This window comes from Ambystoma mexicanum, chromosome 14, assembly GCF_040938575.1.
Source record: "Ambystoma mexicanum isolate Mex_15411 chromosome 14, UKY_AmexF1_1, whole genome shotgun sequence".
NCBI lineage: Eukaryota > Metazoa > Chordata > Amphibia > Caudata > Ambystomatidae > Ambystoma > Ambystoma mexicanum.
This window is the reverse complement of record NC_090940.1, coordinates 562157576-562177903: the sequence shown is the minus strand read 5'-3', so window position 1 is coordinate 562177903 and position 20328 is coordinate 562157576. Positions and strand designations below refer to the sequence as shown.

The following is a 20328-nucleotide window of genomic DNA, read 5'->3' as shown; positions in this document are numbered from 1 at the left end:
ATCACGGAAATATAAATAGCCGCTTTCTCTTTTATATTCAAAAAGGGAAAGAACACAAATCACAAAATAGAAAACAACAGGCGTAAAGGGAACAACGTAGTTTAGCAACACGCTGTGTGCAGCAATAATACTTCATAGTGTAGCTAGCTATGCAAAAAAGGCTAGAAACTCCCCACCTTGGATAACAAGCATCTTCTTTTGAAAGACATTATTTAAACTGTTCCTCGCCTTTTAAAGCAAAGACACATTCTAGATATTGAACGATAGCACCGATAGCCCCGACCAAACGTGCTCTTTGTAGCATTCACAGATCTCACAAACACATAGTAGAAAACATTACATTTTGTACTGTTGAGCCAATCACTTATTCCTCACCAAAACCAAGTTAGTTGAGTTGTGAAGGATAGCAAAACCAAGATGGCTGTGAAGGAGAGCAAAACTAAGATGGTTGTGAATTATAGCAAAACCGAGTTAGTTGTGAAGAATAGCAAAACCAAGTTAGTTGGGAAGGATAGCATATTCTCTGAGGTGTGGTCCTACTGTGTTATTATTTGCATTGACCACTGTGGCAATTCTCCAAATCTCTTGTTTGGAGATCTCCGGAAGGTCAACATTGACTTGAGCGCCAACCTGACTTCACGGTTTCTCAGTCCGTATACAATTGGGTGGAGGCAGGGAGATATCATCATGACCACAGTTTGGTTTAGCATAGCCCCAAGGGCAAACACTTCTATGTCTATCCATCCCAGTGACAGGAAAGTGTCCATGGAGATCTTGAAGAAAATAGGCAGGGCATTTAACGCGTACATCAAACCATAGATGAAAACAGTTTTCCGGGCTTGCTGGTTGCTCTGCTGAAATGGTTGGACTGTGTCCTTTGCCACTTTGTACATTCGGCAGTAGGAGTACACAAACACCAGCAAGCAGGAGAAGAACAACAAACTCATCGAGACTTTCCGATAACGGATGGCTTCTCTGGGGAATCCCAAGTTCTTTTCCAAACGATCGGCTTCACAGAAAAATCCCCCAAGCTCTTCATCCGTGGGCTGGCCCCTGGTGAGTAGTCCTACATACATAGATACCATGGTGAGAGCAAGAACCCACATGGTGCATAGACCTACCTTAGTTCTTCTACGGGTGAACCTGGAGATGTAATGGATGGAGTGGCAGATGTAGTAGTACCTCTCGAAGGCCATGAACGCGAGGTTCATGAAGGAGCATGTGACAGTGCTGATCATGGTGAAAGTAAGGAGGAAACACGTGACTCCATAACGCACGACCTCCCGGTGCACCAGGTTGTAGAGAGAGGGAGGGATTGTGACCAGGACAAAGAGCATGTCACATAAAAGCTGGTTCCTCAGGATCAGAAACCGAGGCTCCCAGGAGAAGTCTTCGGATTTCAAAGTGCCGGCGAAGACCACAGCACTCAACGGCATCATTAGCAGGACTATGGTGGACGACACCCCAATGAGGCAGCGAACCAACACCGGCGAGAGAATTAATGTTTTGTTCTCAAATGGCAAGTCTTCTGCAGGGTAAGCCCCACGCTCAGTGGTGTTGGGGAGGCTGCCAGAGCCCTCCTGGATGCAGCAGTCACTCATTTTGCTATTTTAGCACTCGTTGCTCATGGTCTCTTTGCAGTGCACCCACTAGCGTTCAGAAGTTTAATGGTCCCATCTGTTGAGTCTCCAAATGGTTTTTCACTCCGAAGTCTCTTGGGCACTTTCTTCACAGATCACCACATTCCTCAGCCCTGTGTGTAAAAGCATTCCAGATGGTCTTTTGCAAAGCAGGGTTGTTTCTTAACTGCAAGTCGGTCCCAGTTTTTCAAATTATTTTTTAGGCGGTAAATATATGTAGCCCCTTGACTTGTCCGTCTGGTGCATTTTCCTCTGGAGTGTCGGGGCGCTTACCCGAGTCACCTCAGCTACCAGAGAGAGCAGCGCATCCTGGAGCAGCCAGCGAGGTGGTCGCTTTCCAACCTTCAGCCGACAATTCCTCCGAGTCTCAGCCTTCGTAAATTGCCGGTTTTCTGCGCGCCATTTAGTGACACCTACACAAACAAATCAGGCGCGCGCAAAGGCACGTGCTCTATTTTACACAAATCTCTCTCTCTCTCTCTCTCTTTCTCTCTCTCTCTCTCTCTCTCTCTCTCTCTCTCTCTCTCTCTCTCTTCCTCCCTCCCTCTTGAGGACAGCGGTAAGCAAGCCTTCAAGAGTGAACATTCTCTACGCTACTGAAGTGTAGTCTGCGTGTACGTTTTAGAGTGCACGTAGGTTAATTCATTCTTTTGAACGCATTCATAGATCTCCCGTGTCCTGCGAATTATTCATAAGGATACGCCAGAAAATAGATGCACGCTGCAAAAAAAACGACTTCTATGCAAAGAAGTATGGCAAATGCCCGGAAAATATATCTAGTAAAAGCAAACTCTGCATGCGCAAGCTACAACCCTGATTTTAAGGCAGAGGGCCACCCGCATGGGCGCCAACATTTACATTTTCCTAGCGCTGGGGTGGGAGTTAAACCGTATGCCGCAATCGTTGACACAGATGATGTCATCGTAGTGGCACGTGGCTGTGGTATCACACCTGTGACTGTGAGCAGAGGTGGGGCGTGGGTGGGGTTTGTTCTCACCCTCCCCCCACCCCCCATAACGAATTATGCCGCTCAGAAGATTCCTTATGAATACCAGCATAAATAGCCCAGGAGAGGAGCGGTTCCTACAATGTTGCAAAAAAGCAATACAAGATGCATACCTTTAAAAGCCAAGCAGCAGTATTTAAATATTTCTGGCAGAGTACAATCTTAATGAGGGTCGCTGCTTGGGCATTTTTATTGGGGGGGAGGGCAGGATTAGAGTCTGAGATTTGCCAATACATACATTGGGATAATATCAGATTTTACCACACAAATAAAATTTCTTCCTTGTTTGGGTTGTACTAGCTGCTGAACTTTACAGTGTTACGTTATTAAATAGACTTTTCTATTTTAAATGTGGAGCAGACATTTGACAACTTGATTTGATAACTGACAGGTGTTATTTAACAGAAGAACAAGTTACTTCTTACCTTGTAACGTTCTTTCGACGGGATGTTCCTCCGACGTATTCCTCATCTTAGTTATCTCCTTCCAGCTCTGCTGGCCTCGGAAAAATTTTTCTCTAGAGGGCGCTGCGCGTCGACGTCCTCCGAGTCGATGTCCCTCGACAGCTGCCGTATCGACGTTGACGTCATCCTGCCTGTAAAGGCCGCGCGCAGCGTCCGTTGCTCAGTTCCGTTTTGTAGCCCACAATAATACTTTCTGGACTAGACTAATCACCCTGAAGGAGCGTAAGCTGCAACAACAAGGGAAGTAGAACTGCGGGGATGGATGGGAAGGTCGATGAGGAATACGTCGGAGGAACATCCCGTCGAAAGAACGTTACAAGGTAAGAAGTAACTTGTTCTTCGAAGGGATTGTGTCTTCCGACGTATTCCTCATCTTAAATAGGCTCCCATAGCAGTATTCTATTATTGGAGGAGGGAGTACTGACTTCACGCTGTCTTCTATTGATGAATAGAATGCAGTACAGCCCTTCCAAACCTAGTCTCTTGACTGGAGGAGGAATCCAAATTGTAAAATCGTGTAAAGGTATGGACAGACGACCATGTAGCGGCTGCACAGATGTCTTTAACGGGCACACCTCTTTTGAGGGCCGATGAAGCTGCAATACCTCTGGTCGAATGAGCCCTAAGGTTTTGAGGGGGCTCTTTCCCTGCCAGTTTATAACATTACAGAATGGCTAGAATGATCCATCTGGAAATGGTCGGCTTAATTATTGGTAACCCCAGCTTGTGACCTGTGTAACCTACAAACAGCTGGTCTGCCTGTCTTATCCTGGCTAGTCTACTGATGTAAAAACTTAAAGCCCTTCTAGGGTCTAGCCTGTGTAACCTCTCTTCCTCTTTCCCCGGATGAGGAGGAGGATAGAAAGATGGTAGGGTAATCTTCTGAGTGATATGGAATTCAGAAACCACCTTTGGCAGGAAATTAGGCTTCACTTGCAGGACAACTTTGTCTTTGTGAAATATTGTGTGAGGGGGTTTACAAGAAAGAGCTTGTATTTCGCTCACCCTTCTAGCAGATGTAAGTGCTATTAATAAAACAGTTTTAAGGGTAAGGAATCTTAACGAACAAGAATGGAGTGGTTCGAAAGGTGTGCCCATCAGGAAAGTTAGTACTAAGTTTAAATCCCATAGGGGAACTTGGAATGGTCTTGGGGGATAAACATTGGTTAACCCCTTTAGAAACTGTATTACCAAGGGTAACTTGAAATAGGATGGTTCTTCCGCAGTGCACTTAAAGATGGATAGCGCTGCGAGATAGCCCTTAATGGTGCCAACTTGAAGGCCTGAATTCGCCAAATATAGAAGGAAGGACAAAACCATTGGTGTACCACATGAAAAAGGGTTGATATTCTGTTCTCTACACCAGCTGCAAAATCTGTTCCAACGGCAGCGGTATAAAGACTTTGTTGCTGGCCTCCTTGCCGAAAGCAACACCTCCATAACATCATCAGGGAGGTCCTAATCCTTGTACCTCAACCTTTCAGAAGCCAAGCGTGAAGGTTGAGGGTTTTGATGTCTGGATGGAGAACCTGACCTCCCTTCTGTGAGAGTAGGTTCTCTCTGAGTGGAAGTCGAATTGGAGGGCAGATGGACAAGTCTAGAAGGTCCGGGTACCACGTTCTCCTGGCTCAATCCGGGGCAATTAGGATCATGGTTCTCCGGAATCTTCTCAACCTCCTGATCATTTGAGGAATGACAGGGACCGATGGGAACCCGTACAGAAGTGGAAACTCCCAGTCCACTATGAACGCGTCTCCCAGAGCTCCTCTCGGGGGAAATTCCCTTGAGCAGAACAGATCGCATTTCCTGTTGACGCTGGTGGCGAACAGATCCACCTGAGGGGTTCCCCAAAGGGCAAAGATCTCTTGAAGGACTTCCTGAGCTAGTTCCCACTCGTGGGAGACTGTGCTCTGCCTGCTCAGAGCGTCCGCTGTCAAGTTCTTCTCTCCGGCTAGGTGAACTGCCGATAGAGAGATTCCTTCTTGGATTGCCCAAAACCAGAGCTGCATCGCCTCTCTGCACAGGGGTAGTGATCCTACGCCTCCTCTTTTGTAGAGGTAATGCATGCCCACTGTGTTGTCCGTCATTATCAGGACGTTTTTCCCTTGTACAGCTGGCAGGAACGCCTTCAGCGCAAGTCTGATGGCTCTCAGCTCTAACAGGTTGATATGTAGTCTGGACTCCGATGGAGACCAACGACCGCTGATGGTCAAGTCGTTGGCGTGGGCTCCCCACCCCGTGAGTGAGGCATCCGTGACTACTGTTATCTCCGGCCAGGGTTGCCAAAAATGTTCTCCTTTCAGAATGTTCTCCTGACAGGCCCACCACTGAAGGTCTCGAGCCACCCTGTCGGGAACCTGAAGAAGATCTGTCATTCTCCCTGAGAATTGTGACCACTGAGTCCTCAGTGCCCACTGGAGGGATCTCATTCTCAGGCGAGCCTCTGGCACTAGGAAAATGCAGGATGCCATGAGGCCTAGCAACCTCAAAAAGTCGAAGGCTGGGAGACGTCGGGCATCTTGGAACTTGGTAACCATCTGTAGAATATCTTGAGCCCTCACCTCTGGTGGCGAGGCTTTTCCCAGGGAAGTGTCCAGGATCGCTCCTATGAACTGGAGTCTCTGCGATGGTATCATTTGTGACTTCTTTAAATTGAGGGAGAAGCCCAGTTTGTGAAGGGAGTGGCACATGTGATTTAGCTGGATCTGAGCTTGTTCCGAAGAGACAGCCCTGATCAACCAATCGTCCAGGTAGGGGTAGACGTGAATCCCTTCCCTCCTTAAACTTGCCGCCACTACCGACATTAACTTGGTGAAGACCCTCGGGGCGGAGGTCAGCCCAAATGGCAGCACTCGAAATTGATAGTGAGAGTTGCCAACTGCGAACCTCAGGTATTTGCTGTGTTTGAGATGGATAGGCACATGGAAATAAGCATCCTGAAGGTCCAGAGATACCAACCAGCCCTGGAACTGAAGGGCCTGGAGGATCTGAGAAAGAGTGACCATCTTGAATTTGTCTTTCCTGAAGAATTTGTTCAATTCTCGCATGTCCAAGATGGGTCTCAGTCCTCCGTCTTTCTTTGGAATGAGAAAATAAGGGGAGTACCAGCCCTTGTTCCTCTCCGCTACAGGTACCGGTTCTATGGCACCTTTCTCTAGCAGGTCCAAAATTTCCTGCAAGAGGAGCGGATCTGGAGCTTTCTGAGAGCTGATCCCCGGTGGATGACTCTGAGGTATGCGTAGTAAAGGCAGGCAGTAACCTTGGGCAACTGTTTTCAATGCCCAAGCATCTGACGTGATAGCCTGCCATACCGCCAGATGTTGAGTCAACCTGCCTCCTACAGGTGTCCTGTGAGGGAAGTCCTCAGAGTGGTTTTGGGGCGGCTGATGCAGATGCCGATGGTAAAGAGGCACCTGCTGTTGCTGCGGCTTTTGAATATCTACCCCATCCACCTCGGGTAGTTCTTCTTTGTCCCCTTTGAGCCGGTCGTCCTCTACCTCTTCCGAATGCGGAGTAGAAGCGAAAGGACTTGCCCCTCGCAGAGGTTCCTGTGGGACGAAAAGGTGTCTGACGGATTGCAGCGCCTAGGGATTTTGCTGCTGCTTTTGAAGTTTGCAATTTCTCTAAACTGTCATCCGCCTTTTTCCCGAACAAAGAAGAGCCATCGAATGGCATGTTCAAGAGCCTGGCTTGCACATCTGGGGCAAAACCAGACTTTCTCAACCAAGCAAATCTCCTGGTTGTTGTACTTGCCGCCATTGCACTGCTGATACTGTCAGCCGAATCAATGCCCGTCTGGAGGGATTCACACATAGCGTCTTTACCGTCCTGTATGATATACAGGAACGCCTCCCTTTCTTCTCCCTCTGGGATGCAGTCAGCCGCTGTAGAAGCACACTTCCAAAGTGTATGGCTGAATCTAGCAAGGGTGCAAGTAGCATTAACAGATTTTAACGCCATGCTACATGCCGAAAAAACTTTCTTTGCCATAGCATCATATTTTTTATCGTCCCTGTCCTGTGGGACGGTAGGATAAGCCGTCTTGACATCGGTAGAAGATGCTGCCTGTACCACCAGACTTTCTGGGGATGGGTGTTTTGACAAAAACTCCGGGTCTCTAGAGGATACCCTGTATTTTGTAGACAGTTTTTTATTTACTTCCGGGACGACATCTGGGGTTTCCCAGTTCGTCATAATCTTCCTCTGAAGAGCTTTATGAAAAGGCACCACAGGATCCTCCTGTGGGCCTTTGTCAAGAATATCCGTGTGGTCGTCTTGTTGGAAAGATTGTGAAGGTGCAGACCACCCCATAAACTCTGTGATCCTGGCCATTAAGGCTCTATAGGGGGTTTCAGCATGCTCCCCCGGGTCTGGCCTAGCAAACTCCACCTCAGGGGAAGTGTCTAACCCACTTGCCTCATGTAAGGAATCATGAAGATCCTTTAACCTGCGTTCTTCAGAGGAAAATTCCTCTCTAATTGGGGTTACAGGTCCCTGCAACTCAAATGTGTCTTCCTGTTCAGACAATTCACCCTCTTCCAGAATTGAGGACATAGTTCTCAATTGTTCTGAACTCATAAAGGGTGTAAATCCCATTTCCAAGGCAGAGGGTGCCGAACTTGTCATAATCGGCCTCGAAAACGTTGATGTCGTCGACGCCGACGTCGAAGGCTTCGAGCGTGGCGTCGAAAACAAAGGCAGAGGCCTCGATGACCTCGACAGAATTGGGATTCTACTCGACAATCTCGAAGCCATCGTCATCGAGGACCTGGGGATAGTCACTGGGTGTGTCGTGACCGTGACTTTTCTTGGCGTCGACGCCGGTGTCGAAGCTGGCGTCGAGTCGACAGACCCGTGTGTCGAAGGTCCCTTCGACAACGGCGTCGAAGACACCGACCTCGGCGTCGACGGAACCTTCGTCGACGGCGTCGACGGAACCTTCGAGGAAGGTTTGGAGGTCATAGTCCTACTCGAGGGTTCGAGACGCGCTCGAGAGGTTTCCTTCACCGGGTACTGCGACTCGCGGCGTTTTTGACCTTCGGGTCTTTCGACCAGAGCATCGCTCTCGGCAGTCTTCGAGGGGGTCGAGGCCGCTTTCTCAAAGACGCTCATCATATTTTTGCGGAATTCCTCCCATTCAGCCCGGGAACTATGTTTCGTGGGGCAAGGGGTTCTCTTTGGCGAAACAGAGGAAGAGGAAGACAGAGAAGGGGATCTTCGACGTCTCCTCTTTGAGTGCTTCGATCTCGAGGAGTGATGGGACTCACTCCGAGACCTGCAGCGCGAATGGTGACGAGGAGACGGATGTCTCGACTTTGTCGACGAAGAAGCTTTAAAAGTCTTACCTTTCTCCAGCTTCCCCCTACGCTCCTTCAGGGCCTTAGCTGTCATGGACATACAGTCCTCGCACTCCGAACAATGGTGTTCTGCTCCCAAACACCACAGACAAACTCTGTGAGGGTCAGTCAGCGACATCCTTTTCCCTTAATCTCTTCGCATTTTTTGAAGCCGGATCGAGGAGTTGTCGGTTCCGACGAAGAAGCCATCGAGTACGGATCGAATAACTCGAGGTAAATAGGTTTAACCTGACAAAACTGAGCAACGGTATTCCGAGGCACTGAGTAAGCGCGGAAACACGGAACTGAGCAACGGACGCTGCGCGCGGCCTTTACAGGCAGGATGACGTTGACGTCGATACGGCGGCTGTCGAGGGACATCGACTCGGAGGACGTCGACGCGCAGCGCCCTCTAGAGAAAAATTTTTCCGAGGCCAGCAGAGCTGGAAGGAGATATCTAAGATGAGGAATACGTCGGAGGACACAATCCCTTCGAAAAGACAATTCTTTTTTTGTTAAACTTATAGAGTTGTATTTGCATTTTTTCTTAATACAGCCATCAACATTATAATACAAATCTTTGGAGTATTACTTTCGCACCGTCACTCCTCATTCTGCTCCTATAACATTTCCTATGTTTCCGGTTCAAAGATAGTCACAGACAGAAGTTAACAGAGGCCGAAGGATATCCACATGTAACGATATACTGAGAGATCACGGTTAACACAGGGAGTGCCTCCCAATTAAGGAGCCACACAATAAATCATGTATCTAGTTCAAGCTAGCCCAATATATGACTCATTTAGATCCACTTAGATTCCCTCCTCCTGTGCAAACAATCGGCCAAGAACCAGGCCGGGGTATAGAAAGAATATATTTACGCCACCTTCTCTGTGGCACAAAACAAAGCCTCAATACAAAAATTTACTTTTGGGGATGTTACTTTTAAATGTCACTTTCGTCCATGGAGCACAAGTTAAAAAAAACAGTTTGACCCTCTTGTCCCACAAACCCCTTTTATTTCAAAGTTAAATAATACCATGGAACATTACTGGATCATGACCATTAGCGGTCAATGATAAGGTTTAGTTTTAAATCAAATGCACATTTTCAGTTTTCAAAAGAGTTTCACGTGCAGCACTTTGTATGATTAATTTCCTTGCGCACTTAAAAATGCTAGCCTTTTTTTAATTACACAGACTTTTGAGAATATGTTGTATTGATACAACCCTCCTTCCGACTTTACCCCAAAACAATAGACAATTTTTCTTCTATCAGGGTCACTTACTCTGAGGAGAGAGAGTGCATTTTTCAATTAGAAATTACACCTGGTTTCATTTAACACAGCACCTCTCTACATGAGACCAAAGAAATCAGACTTCAGTTACATTCAGTACCCCTCTGCTTAAAGGTTAGGTCTGAGGAATGGTGACAGCAATTTCGTTTTTGGAGAAGGCCACTTCTTTTCTTAAGGGAATTCTGGGGTGGAAAAGGAAAATAGGTGTACCCAATTATTTTAAATGACTATAACTTGAATTAGCTCTAGGAAAGAGGGCAGAAGTTTCAAACTTCCTCAAGCTCCTCCTGCATCAATCTATATGGGAGTTAATTGCATTATTCAGTAAAATATGCTAACGGTATAGTCAGTTTGCCCCCCACCCACTATTAAGGGGAAAATATTAAGGCAAGCAGATCCCAACAACCATGGTTTTGTTTGCACAAGCTACTTACATTGAAAATCTCTGTTTGTGGTGCTCAGGAAAGTCAGAAGAGCTTCTCTTTTGGGGAAGCACAGGGATCTGCTCTGTGACTTCAGTCAAAGATAGCCACCGGCATCAATCCCTCTATTTGGCTCTCCTTAGTCAGAGGGCCCAGACAGTTTTTAGGCTTTCCCTATTGCTGTCTCCCAGGTAAAAATAATCCCGCAGCCATCTTCAATAATACTAACCCAGGTAGTATCAGGCAGTTGTGTCACCATTAACCCAGATGGTTTTTATGCAAGTCTTTCCTTTTCCATAGTGCAAGGGCTTTTTACACACAAAGCCACTTCTCTTAGCACTGAATTTTCATTGGGGATTTCTCCCCTTCTCATCCCCCAAGGCTCAGCCCCTCTGTGCGGAGAGGCCCTTGGAGTTCTGTGGTTGAAATTATGCGATGGATGGATCCACCCACCTATATGAACATTCTTTTACACATGTCATTTTGCATTGAAAAAGTCCTACATGAGAAAATGTTTTGTTTTACAAATGAACATCACAAGATACATATTTTTGCATTCTCCTACTCGATTTATCAAGATGATTCGCATGTCGGCAAGATGTTGCGGGTGCGAACAGCACTTTTTCACAGTTCATACAAAAATATTTATGAATGTGAAATTATCTACACGAATATCTAATTTAAAAAGTCACCAGCTCCCCTACCTTCGGCTTAATCACATTGTTGGAGAAGCTACAACACACATTTTTGATTGTTACATGGTTTTCAAAAATTTAATTTAGACACAAATGACAACACCATAACAGCTTATACTAAGCTTTAAAATGACACAGGAATGGCCTTGGTGCAACTTATGGTTGCTGAGAAAATGAACAACTATGATAGTCCATTTAAACTAATGCAAATGTTCAAACATATATTCAAATCCTAACTTTCATTTCACAAATATAGGTTTCAGTTCTCTTGAAATACTCCCACAGGTTCGGTGGCCTCATTGTTGCTTTAAGCCAGGAATAAACCCATCAGCCTTTGTTTTCTCAAGGCTAATGGTCATCCTGCTGTTTAGCGCAGAGAACAGGCCCCCCAATACATTCCTTGATCACTGCTTGAGTGTTCTGCTTAGAAACTGACTCCTTCTCAGGAAATTGAAACTTACAGTCATACATTTCCTGGGCCCTTAAGGCCTTTTAAATGTTGCATCTGAAAGAAAATATTTACTTAAATTTTTCTTAGCCTTATCAACCACATGCAAGCACCTTTTGAATAAGTGTATTCCTCTCGATTACAGAATACACAGCATTTTATGTGTAGAAATTGCGAGTGAAATGTGGCCTTTTCTCTATCAGTTCAAAATGTGCCTTTTCCAGTTACTTTATGCAGTCTAATTTTATTTTTTGACATAGTCCTCGTATCAACGCAGAAATACACAAATGTGAATTCACTAGGCACCTTGGCGATGTTAAAATTTGGAGGCTGGCTTTTTATTCTGCCAGCATGCATTTCCACCACAAAAGATATTTTGGAACATTTTGGCCCTACAGGACCTTTCAGTTCAGGTGATCCTAGTTGTCATTAAACCCCCACAGATCTCCCTCCAGCTCTTCTATCCTGATTACTAATGGGAAAGAGCATGGGAGAGTGTTTTTTTCTCACTGTTCAGTTTTCCATGGAGAACATCCTGCTTATTTTCCTGCCTTAGGGAGTGGGTGCTCTGGCATCCACCTCCTTTTTGCGATCTGGGGTATGGCCATGGAACCCTCTCTCTCTGGTTTTCCTTGTTTTCTTTCCTGAGTCCCTGTGGTCCTCCCCAAACTCCCATACTTCTGTTCCCCAGGCTTGAAGGGAAAAAGATTAATCGTTCTACAGGTAGGAGTAAAAAGAGAGGTCAAGTATTTTGCACAGAAATTACTTCCCTGGAAAATATTACATAGAATTTGAGAAACAACTTTTAATAGAATAATAAAGTTACTCACTGTAGTGAATACCTTACTCCTAGTCCATAGTCCCCTTTCCTCTATACTTATGGGACATTCCTCTGTCCTGTGGGACGGGACCAGAGCACTTTGTAAAAAGCATCAAATTTTTAAAAAAAGTGCCCTTCCTCTCTTTTTACGTGGGCATGCAGCCGTAAACCCGCCCTCCTTAGCTTCGCGGAACGCATCGCCCATCAGTCCTTTTCTATCGCCAGGTCTGAGACCTTTAAGCAATAACAGAGGAACCTTATTAGAGGGGACGGCGGGTGAGCGTGTGGAGAAAAAGGGGACTATGGACTAGGAGTAAGGTAGTCACTACTTTATTATACTCCTACATCCCGTCCCGTTTCCTCCATACTTATGGGAGATTCCAAGCACTCCTCACAGGAATTACGGGTGGATGGAAACTCCTTACTGAAAAAGGTTTTTAAGCACAGCTTGGCCGAACTGAGCATCAGCTCTAGAGCTCAGGTCTAGACAGTAATGCCTGCAAAAAGCCGATGGGGAGGCCCACGTAGCTGCATTTGTGATGGATTCCCAGGAGACATACTTTTGGAAGGCAACGGCAGCCGCCTTGCCCCTCACAAGATGAGCATGAATCACTTTTGGAGGTTGAAGACCCTGAACAGTGTAAGACTCCGTAATACAGGCAGCAATCCATCTGGAATTGGTCGCTTTCGTGGCCGGCTAACCTTGCGGATTACCGAAAGTCACCAAAAGCTGAGAAGAGTTCCTAAGCTCAGATGTTCTGTCCAGATAGAACTTACGGCTCTTCTAACATCCAGGCAATGCAAAACCCCTTCCGCCTCTGAGGCTGGGTTAGGGAAGAAGACAGGCAAGGAGATTGACTGATTCAGATGAAAATCAGAGACCACTTTTGGAAGGAAGGATTCATCCTCGGAACAACCTTATCCTTATGAAAAACCAGGAAGGGATGCTTCACCGACAAGGCCTGGAGCTCACTCACAAGCCTTGCAGGAATCTCAGCCACCAAGAAGGACATTTTCCACAAAAGGTACTTAAGGTCGACTGTAGCCAGGGCTCAAAAGGCTTATAGCACAAGGCTGTAAGGACCACATTCAGATCCCACGTTGGATGCGATTTGCGAACAGAAGGGTAAATGTGCATGAGGCTGGCAAAGTGTCTTTTAATGACTGGATTTGACAGCCAAAAAGAGCATTGATCCATGGACAGATAAGTCCTGCAGGACAAGACATGAATGCCAGACTCTGCCAGATGTGAGACAAAGGAAAGAACCATGTCAATTGTATTCTCCCTGGGGTCCAGCTGCCTATCCAAACACCAGTGGCTGAACCGCAGCCATTTATTTTTATACTGAGATCTATCGAGGGTTTCCTGGCCACCTGAATAGTGCGCATGTTATCTGCGGACAAATTTAGGCGCTCTAAGGATCTGAACTCAGGCACCAGACCGTCAAATTGAACGATTGTGGGGAGGGGTGGCACAACTGCCGATCGCACTGGTGAAGCAGGTTGGGAACCATCAGAATTGATCAGCTCACACAACGATAGATGCTGAAGCTCCGAAAACCAAAACCTGGCTGGCCACCACAGTGCTATGAACAAAAGAGAACAATTCACTGTGCCCCTCAGCTTGCAAAGTGACCGATGAATCAGAGGCAGAGGCGGAAAAGCGTAGGCCCTCATGTTGTGCCAGGGAATGTTGAGGGCATCCCCCAGAGAGGAGGCTCCCAGCCCTTTTCTGGAGACATACAGGGGAAACTTCCTGTTTGTCGACGTCACGAAGAGGTCCACTTCTGGAGTGCCCCAACAACAGAAAATCTGTAAGAGGACCTCTGTGTTCAGTTCTCACTCGTAGCTGACCATTGTTTGTTGGCTGAGGGTATCTGCAGTAACATTCAGCTAGCCCAGGATGTGTACTGCCACCAGCCAGATACCATGCTGAAACGCCCATTCCCAAATCTGAATGGCAAGATCCACAAGATGAGGGGACTTGGTACCCTCCTGCTTGTTGATATAAAACATGGACACCACATTGTCCGTGCGGACACGGACCAGTTTGTTGACAATGACAGGCTTGAACGCTTTCAGCGCCAAGAATATCGCCAGGAGCTCCAGGTGATTTATATGAAGCTGTCCATCCTGCGGCGACCAGAGATCAGACACCTGAACAAGATCCAACATCGCACCCCAACCCAGAAGGGAGGAATCCGTCGTGATCGTTCATAGCGGGTAGGGGTCTTGAAAAGGAGCGCCCACCGACAGATTGCTGAGAGGCCACCACAGGAGGTCTGTCCTCATGAAGGATGGAACCAAAATCATTTTGGAGTCTGGGTCCACTGCTTGGCGCCAAGAGCTCTGAAGAGCCGTCTGAATCCTCCTCATCTTGAGACGAGCAAGAGGAAGGGCCAGCACACATGAGGCCATGAGGCCCAGAAGCCTCTGGAACCACCAGGCTGACATGCTCTCAGACCACATAAACGCCTGACACGTGGCCAAAAGATCCGCCATTCTGTCCTCGGTCAGGTATACTCTGCATTCAATCGTGTTCCAACGAAACCCCAGGAAAATCAAGTCCAGAGAGACCGTCATGGAGGATTTCTGCCAGTTCACCGACAGCCCAAGGTGGAACAGGAGCTGGAGGAAAGACTGAAGGTTGTTCACGGCTGACAGCGGACAAGGACTGCGCAGCAGCCAATCGTCCAAATACTGATAAACATGGATACCCTGTAGCCGAAGATGAGCTGCGATGACCGACATCATCTTCGTAAAGACACGCAGTGCCGAGCTGAGGCCAAAAGGGAGCACACAAAACTGGAAATGCTCCTCCCCCATGGAAAATTCTAGGTATTTCCGATGCAGACTCCAAATAATGATATGCATATAAGCATCCTGAAGGTCCACCACTCTGCACCAGTCGCCCTTCTGCAAAGAGGACTTTATCTGACAGGGCGTGATCATCTTGAATTTCTCTTGGGGAAGAGAGAGATTGAACTGGGAAAGGTCTAGGATGGTGCGCAGGCCAGTCTGGTTGGGTTTGGGCACTGTAAACAGACGGGAGTAGAAGCCCTCCCCTCACTCCCCTAGGGGAATGGGTTCCACCACCCTGAGATCCAGAAGCTTCTGGACATTGACTGTGAGGGAGGGCAGCCCAAACTGCGGAAGGGAGGATTGGAGGATGGGGTATGGGGAAGTGGCAAGCGAGAGCCTGCACGAGCAACTGACAAGACCCGACGGTCCTCGCTGCTGGTCTGCCACGCCTCCCAGTGAGACGCAATGCGCCCACCCACCGGGGTTTTGTGCGAGCGCAGCAAACCATCATTTAGCTGGTTTCCCGGTGGCAGTACCACCGGATCTTGAGGAGGAGGCCGAGGATCGAAAGAAAAACCGGCCTCATTGCTGACGACGACAGGAGTTTCCGGTTGGAGTATCGACTCTATGTGTCTTCCGATCCAGAAACCCTCAAAAACCAGAGGAACACTGAGGCTGCAAAGACGTCCTCCACACCCTAAAAGGCGTTTTCACCGAAACGGACAAGGACTGGCGGTCTGAGTGCTGTTGTTAGTCTTGGTCAGTTCAACATCTGTCGTCAAATGAAAAAGCTCTTTGCCGTCAAAAGGCAGGTACAGAACTTTATCCATCACCTCTTTGGAAAACTTTGTGGCATGAAGCCAGGCCTGACGTGAGGTGTCCACGCCAAGCATGATGCCCCGGGCCAAGGTGTCAACATGATGCGAGGCAGCCTCAAGCATATCCTGCTGCAAGACCCTGGAATCTGACAAACCCGCTTTAAAATCGTCTAGTTTCTCCGCAGGGATGAATTCCTCAAACTCCGACAGACCTTTCCACATTTTCATATTCACCCCCGCTAACACGAGCTCTGCGTGCGCTTGACGGAACTGCAGGGCTGAATTAGCAAAGATCTTTCTCCCCAAAGATTCAAGAAGCTTGTCCTCTTTGGCCAGAACCTGGGCTGCCGCTGTAGAGGACGCTGAACCCGGCCTGGATTGTAACGTGGCAGCAGCCACCACCGTGGAGGAAGGGGGCGGACAAGATGCTAAGGCTACCTCTTCCGAAGAATGAAGCCTATAACAAGCGTCAATCTTTTTGTTAACAAACAGTCCAGAGTGTGGTTTCTCCCAGACATTGCAGACCTCGGCCAAAACGTCCTTCTGGAAGAACAAGCCGGTACGCTCCAGAGGAGACAAGGTGAATACCCCAGAAAGCACCCCTTCCTCAGGAGCGGGTGCCTCGGGTACTGGAACATCCAGAAGACACATCATGTCCAGCACCCGGTCGTGAAAGGCTCTAACAGAGTGGGGCTGGTCCTCGCTGTCATGATCCCCCTGTGTGTCATCCAACACATTCGGGTCAAGCTGCGGCACATCTGGCCCTGCTGAAGATTTGTCCACTGGAGACAAGGGAGGCAAGGGAGGAAGAACTGGAGGCAGGCCGGCCGGTAGAGGGGGAGCTGCCGGGAACACCGGTGCCGCAGCTGGAACCGACGGCGCAGGAGCCACTGGAGGGCAGATTTCCCTAAACAAACCTCAGAAATACTCCTTCATGGGGTCGGAGTGCATAAGCCTTTGACATTTTCCAAAAAAGGTGTCCTCCGCCAATGGTATAGGCGTGGCAAGAGGGGCCCTCTCATGAGTGGAGTAGATCCAGGGGCGTAAGGGAGAGGGCTGCCAAGAAGGTCCTTCTCCACTAGAATCAACGTATATCAAGGGCGCAGATGGCGCAGGGAGCGAGACAGTATGCGTTAAAGGCATCCGAGTGTTGCAGTCAAACACTGGACGAAAAGGATGCACGCAAGGAAAATGATGTTCACCTGAAAAACCACTCCCACCACTAAAAGCCGATGGCATAGGTGTAAGGGAGGAGTCCAAAATGGCCACCGTAGTCTTGGTGGGAACAGCCGCCATTTTGTCAGCTCCTGTGGAGAACTGCAACATATGTGGGAGTGAGGCAGAGGTCTCCACAGGTGGTTGAGGGGTCTTCATTTTAGCCTTGACACAAGGAACCTCGACAGAGCCGGTACTGTGTGGCCTAGGATGTTTCTGTGACATACTATCAGCCAAATTGGCCTCCAGCGGAGGGACATCGGCAACACCGGTAACAGAGGAATTACGGTCAGAGACCTCACTCTGTGCCCCCTCGACGGAACCGGTGTCACCACCAAGATGGGAACAATGAGGAGTACACCTCGCCGACAAGACCTTTACAGGCCTCTCAGAACTGTTGGTCACCTTAGCCTCAAACAGAGGAAACTTGGACCCGAGTTCCGTAACAGCTCCCTTACGAGGGGCCTTGAACCTTAGTTCGGTACAGAAAGCCTCAACTGAGGCCTCAGGGCGTACCCGGTGTCTGTATGGGAAGCTCCAGACAAGGAGACCTCAAAGCAAGCTCCGGTACCCACCGCCTCAGTAGAACTGGGCCCACAAACAGCCCACACAGGAGGGGCCTCGGATTGTAATCCGGTGTCGATAGGTCCCTTACAGAGACCCTCAGAGAAAACTCTGGTACAATTTTTAGACCTAGAAGGCACCTCAGCGCAATCCCCGGTAACAGAGCTGTTGAAGCTCCTCCCGGACCGGGAAGACCCCGGGAAGGAACCCCCGGCCGGGGTGCTCTAAAAACAAAAGAACTTCCAGGGCGTCTCTTCTTCTCGTCGATGAAGCTCTGAAAATTCGGAGGAGTAACAACACCTCCTCCCACCGCTCCAGACGACGCTGAAGAGCCCGGACCAAAAGGGAATCGCAGTTGAAGCACGAGTCCCACCGGTGGTCCGGACCCAAACACTCTAAACAAAGAGGATGGGGATCCGCCCCAGTGAAGCGTCGCTCACAGGAAGAACAATTGGGAAAATCTAACCGCAACGGCATAGACGGACTACTACGTGACCGCTAAGCTGGAGCAGGAGAGAAGGTCACTGGAAGGAAAAAATCTTCCAAAGATGCAAGTGTGTCCAGTCCCGATCGTGAGGAGAAAAGGACTGATGGGTGATGCGCTGGGCATAGCTGAGGAGGGCGGGATTACGGCCGCGAGCTGTAACCCATGTAAAAAGAGAGGAAGGACACATTTTTGAAAAATTTGAGGCTTTTTACAATGTGCTACGGCCCCGTCCCACAGGGCAGAGGAATATCCCATAAGTATGGATGAAAGGGGACAGGACGTAGGAGTATTATGGGACAACATTGAAGAGAATTTTGAAACATTTATAACATTTTCAATTGGACAATGACAAGACCGTGTTTTGTTTTACATTTTTGATAATTGTTAATTAAATTACTCTGTGTATATATATTTTAGTTTCCATCTGTGATTTTCATTCTTACCTTTCATTCCTCCGATGGTTCCTCGGCTCGTACTTCATTGGGCTCCTCAATCAGTCGTAAAGCTTGTCTGGGATGACAGCTTTTCAACTGATCGATATGGACCAATTTCTCTTCTGTCTGTTCTCCTTTTGGGATGCAGATCTTATAGGCAACAGGTGAAACAAATAATGTCTATAATTTCAAAGCTACTGTGCCAATGCAGAAGAATGTTCTGTTCCTTGGTCCGATTCCTCTGATAATTCTACAGGTAAACATTGACCCTTACCTCAAACTCCTTCTTTGTGGTTTGTAGGTCATAGTAGGTGTTAGGAAAGATTTATTTTTACTGCACCTTTCCTTCCATCTTTATGGAACCCACAAACCTTTTGCTTTTATTTTTGATTCTGACCTGCTCATTTTGCAGTGCAGTGAAGCCTGATGCTTCATTACACTGGCTTTTGCTCACATGTTATGGGGAATCTGACATGCCCTTCAGGCTGTCAGTACTGGGAAACATTGTTTCCCTTAGTCGTGTTACTGTGTTACTACTTTTAGTTACTTTTGTATCACTTGTGGTAACTTTTTATCAATGTATAATACAGCTTACACTGGAGTAGAATGGGGTATATTTTTTGTTTTGCCCTAGACTAACACCCAGAGGACTTTTGGTTACTCTAGGTGTGCTAAAAGGATAAGCTGGTGCCAGCAGTGACCTTTTCCCACTTTTGGGACTTTTCATTTTAGCCTTACCGAGTCTACCACGTTTGGCTACTAACTGTGGCTACTGGTCAAACATGGGCATCCCACAAGATTTTTCACTTGTCCTTTTACCTTCTTGTTCTTTAGCCTGCTTCCTGGCCTGAGAGGCTGGGAACATCCTTATAAGGACTTCCAGTGCTCAGGAAAGCAGAAGCTTTTGGCAGACTACTGGAGTGTTTACTGGCAAAATGTGGGCTGGGACTGTCTGGTCCTAATCCACAAACTGGTTGCAGTGTGTCTGAGTGGTATGCATATGCTAGAGTAAGTTTTCCAGTCTCACTGCGCCAGCACAATAATCAATCGAGTGCTGCTTAAGTTGCAGATTTATTGCACAGTTCAATTAACATCCTGACACGTGTTTCAAGCAGTCCTTGCTCTTCCTCTGAGGCTAATAGAGACCATATGAATTAAATAAAAATGTACGACAATTTGGGTTTCAATCAATAAACAAACAATAAGGTAATTCATATTCCAAGTAATGAGTTCAACGAATTGTATTGGCTCATGTGGTATGCCACACGTGTTACATGTGTACAATATCACATGGATGGTTGGGTGAGTGGTAGATAGACACCCCGGGCTGTATTACAACCCCAAGTTCAAAAGGACATTTATGGGTTATGGGTTGTATATGCAGGAGCAATTATGTATTATCCAATGCACAGAACGAATTTACAAAACATCAGCCATTATTCAGAAGGGTACAAGTAATCATGAGTTTACAATTGAGCATCCATTTTTTGACAGAAAAATGTAATAAATACCGTAATATGGCCCATAGCATAGGTCATGTTGTTCCCGATTAGGTGAGACAGGATGACCATATATAAAAAAGAGAGACATGGCAATGCAAAAGTGTTGATTTCATATTTAGACAAACCTCAGCTTCTTTTCATGTGCACATCAAAATGCTCAAACAATTTTAGTTATTTACCCTTTAAAACAACGTTTTTCTTTTTAATAAGACATACTACAAGCAACTAATCGGCATAGCAATGGGTGCCAGCTTTGTGCCAGCATTAGCTAACATCTTTATGCATTTTTTTGAAGTACACCATGTATTTTGCCAACATCCATTCAAATAATTTATATATCTTTGGAAGAGATATTGTCATGATGCCTACTCCCGGGAA

At 47.3% G+C, this 20328-nt stretch overlaps 1 protein-coding gene across 1 annotated transcript; it reads right to left on the bottom strand.

Annotated features, from left to right (window-relative positions):
- Positions 1 to 536: 536 nt before the first annotated feature.
- Positions 537 to 1601, bottom strand: LOC138527218 (olfactory receptor 1571-like). The gene has a single exon (XM_069638335.1). It carries the CDS (start codon positions 1599 to 1601, stop codon positions 537 to 539), a length of 1065 nt encoding a protein of 354 aa, XP_069494436.1.
- Positions 1602 to 20328: the final 18727 nt, after the last annotated feature.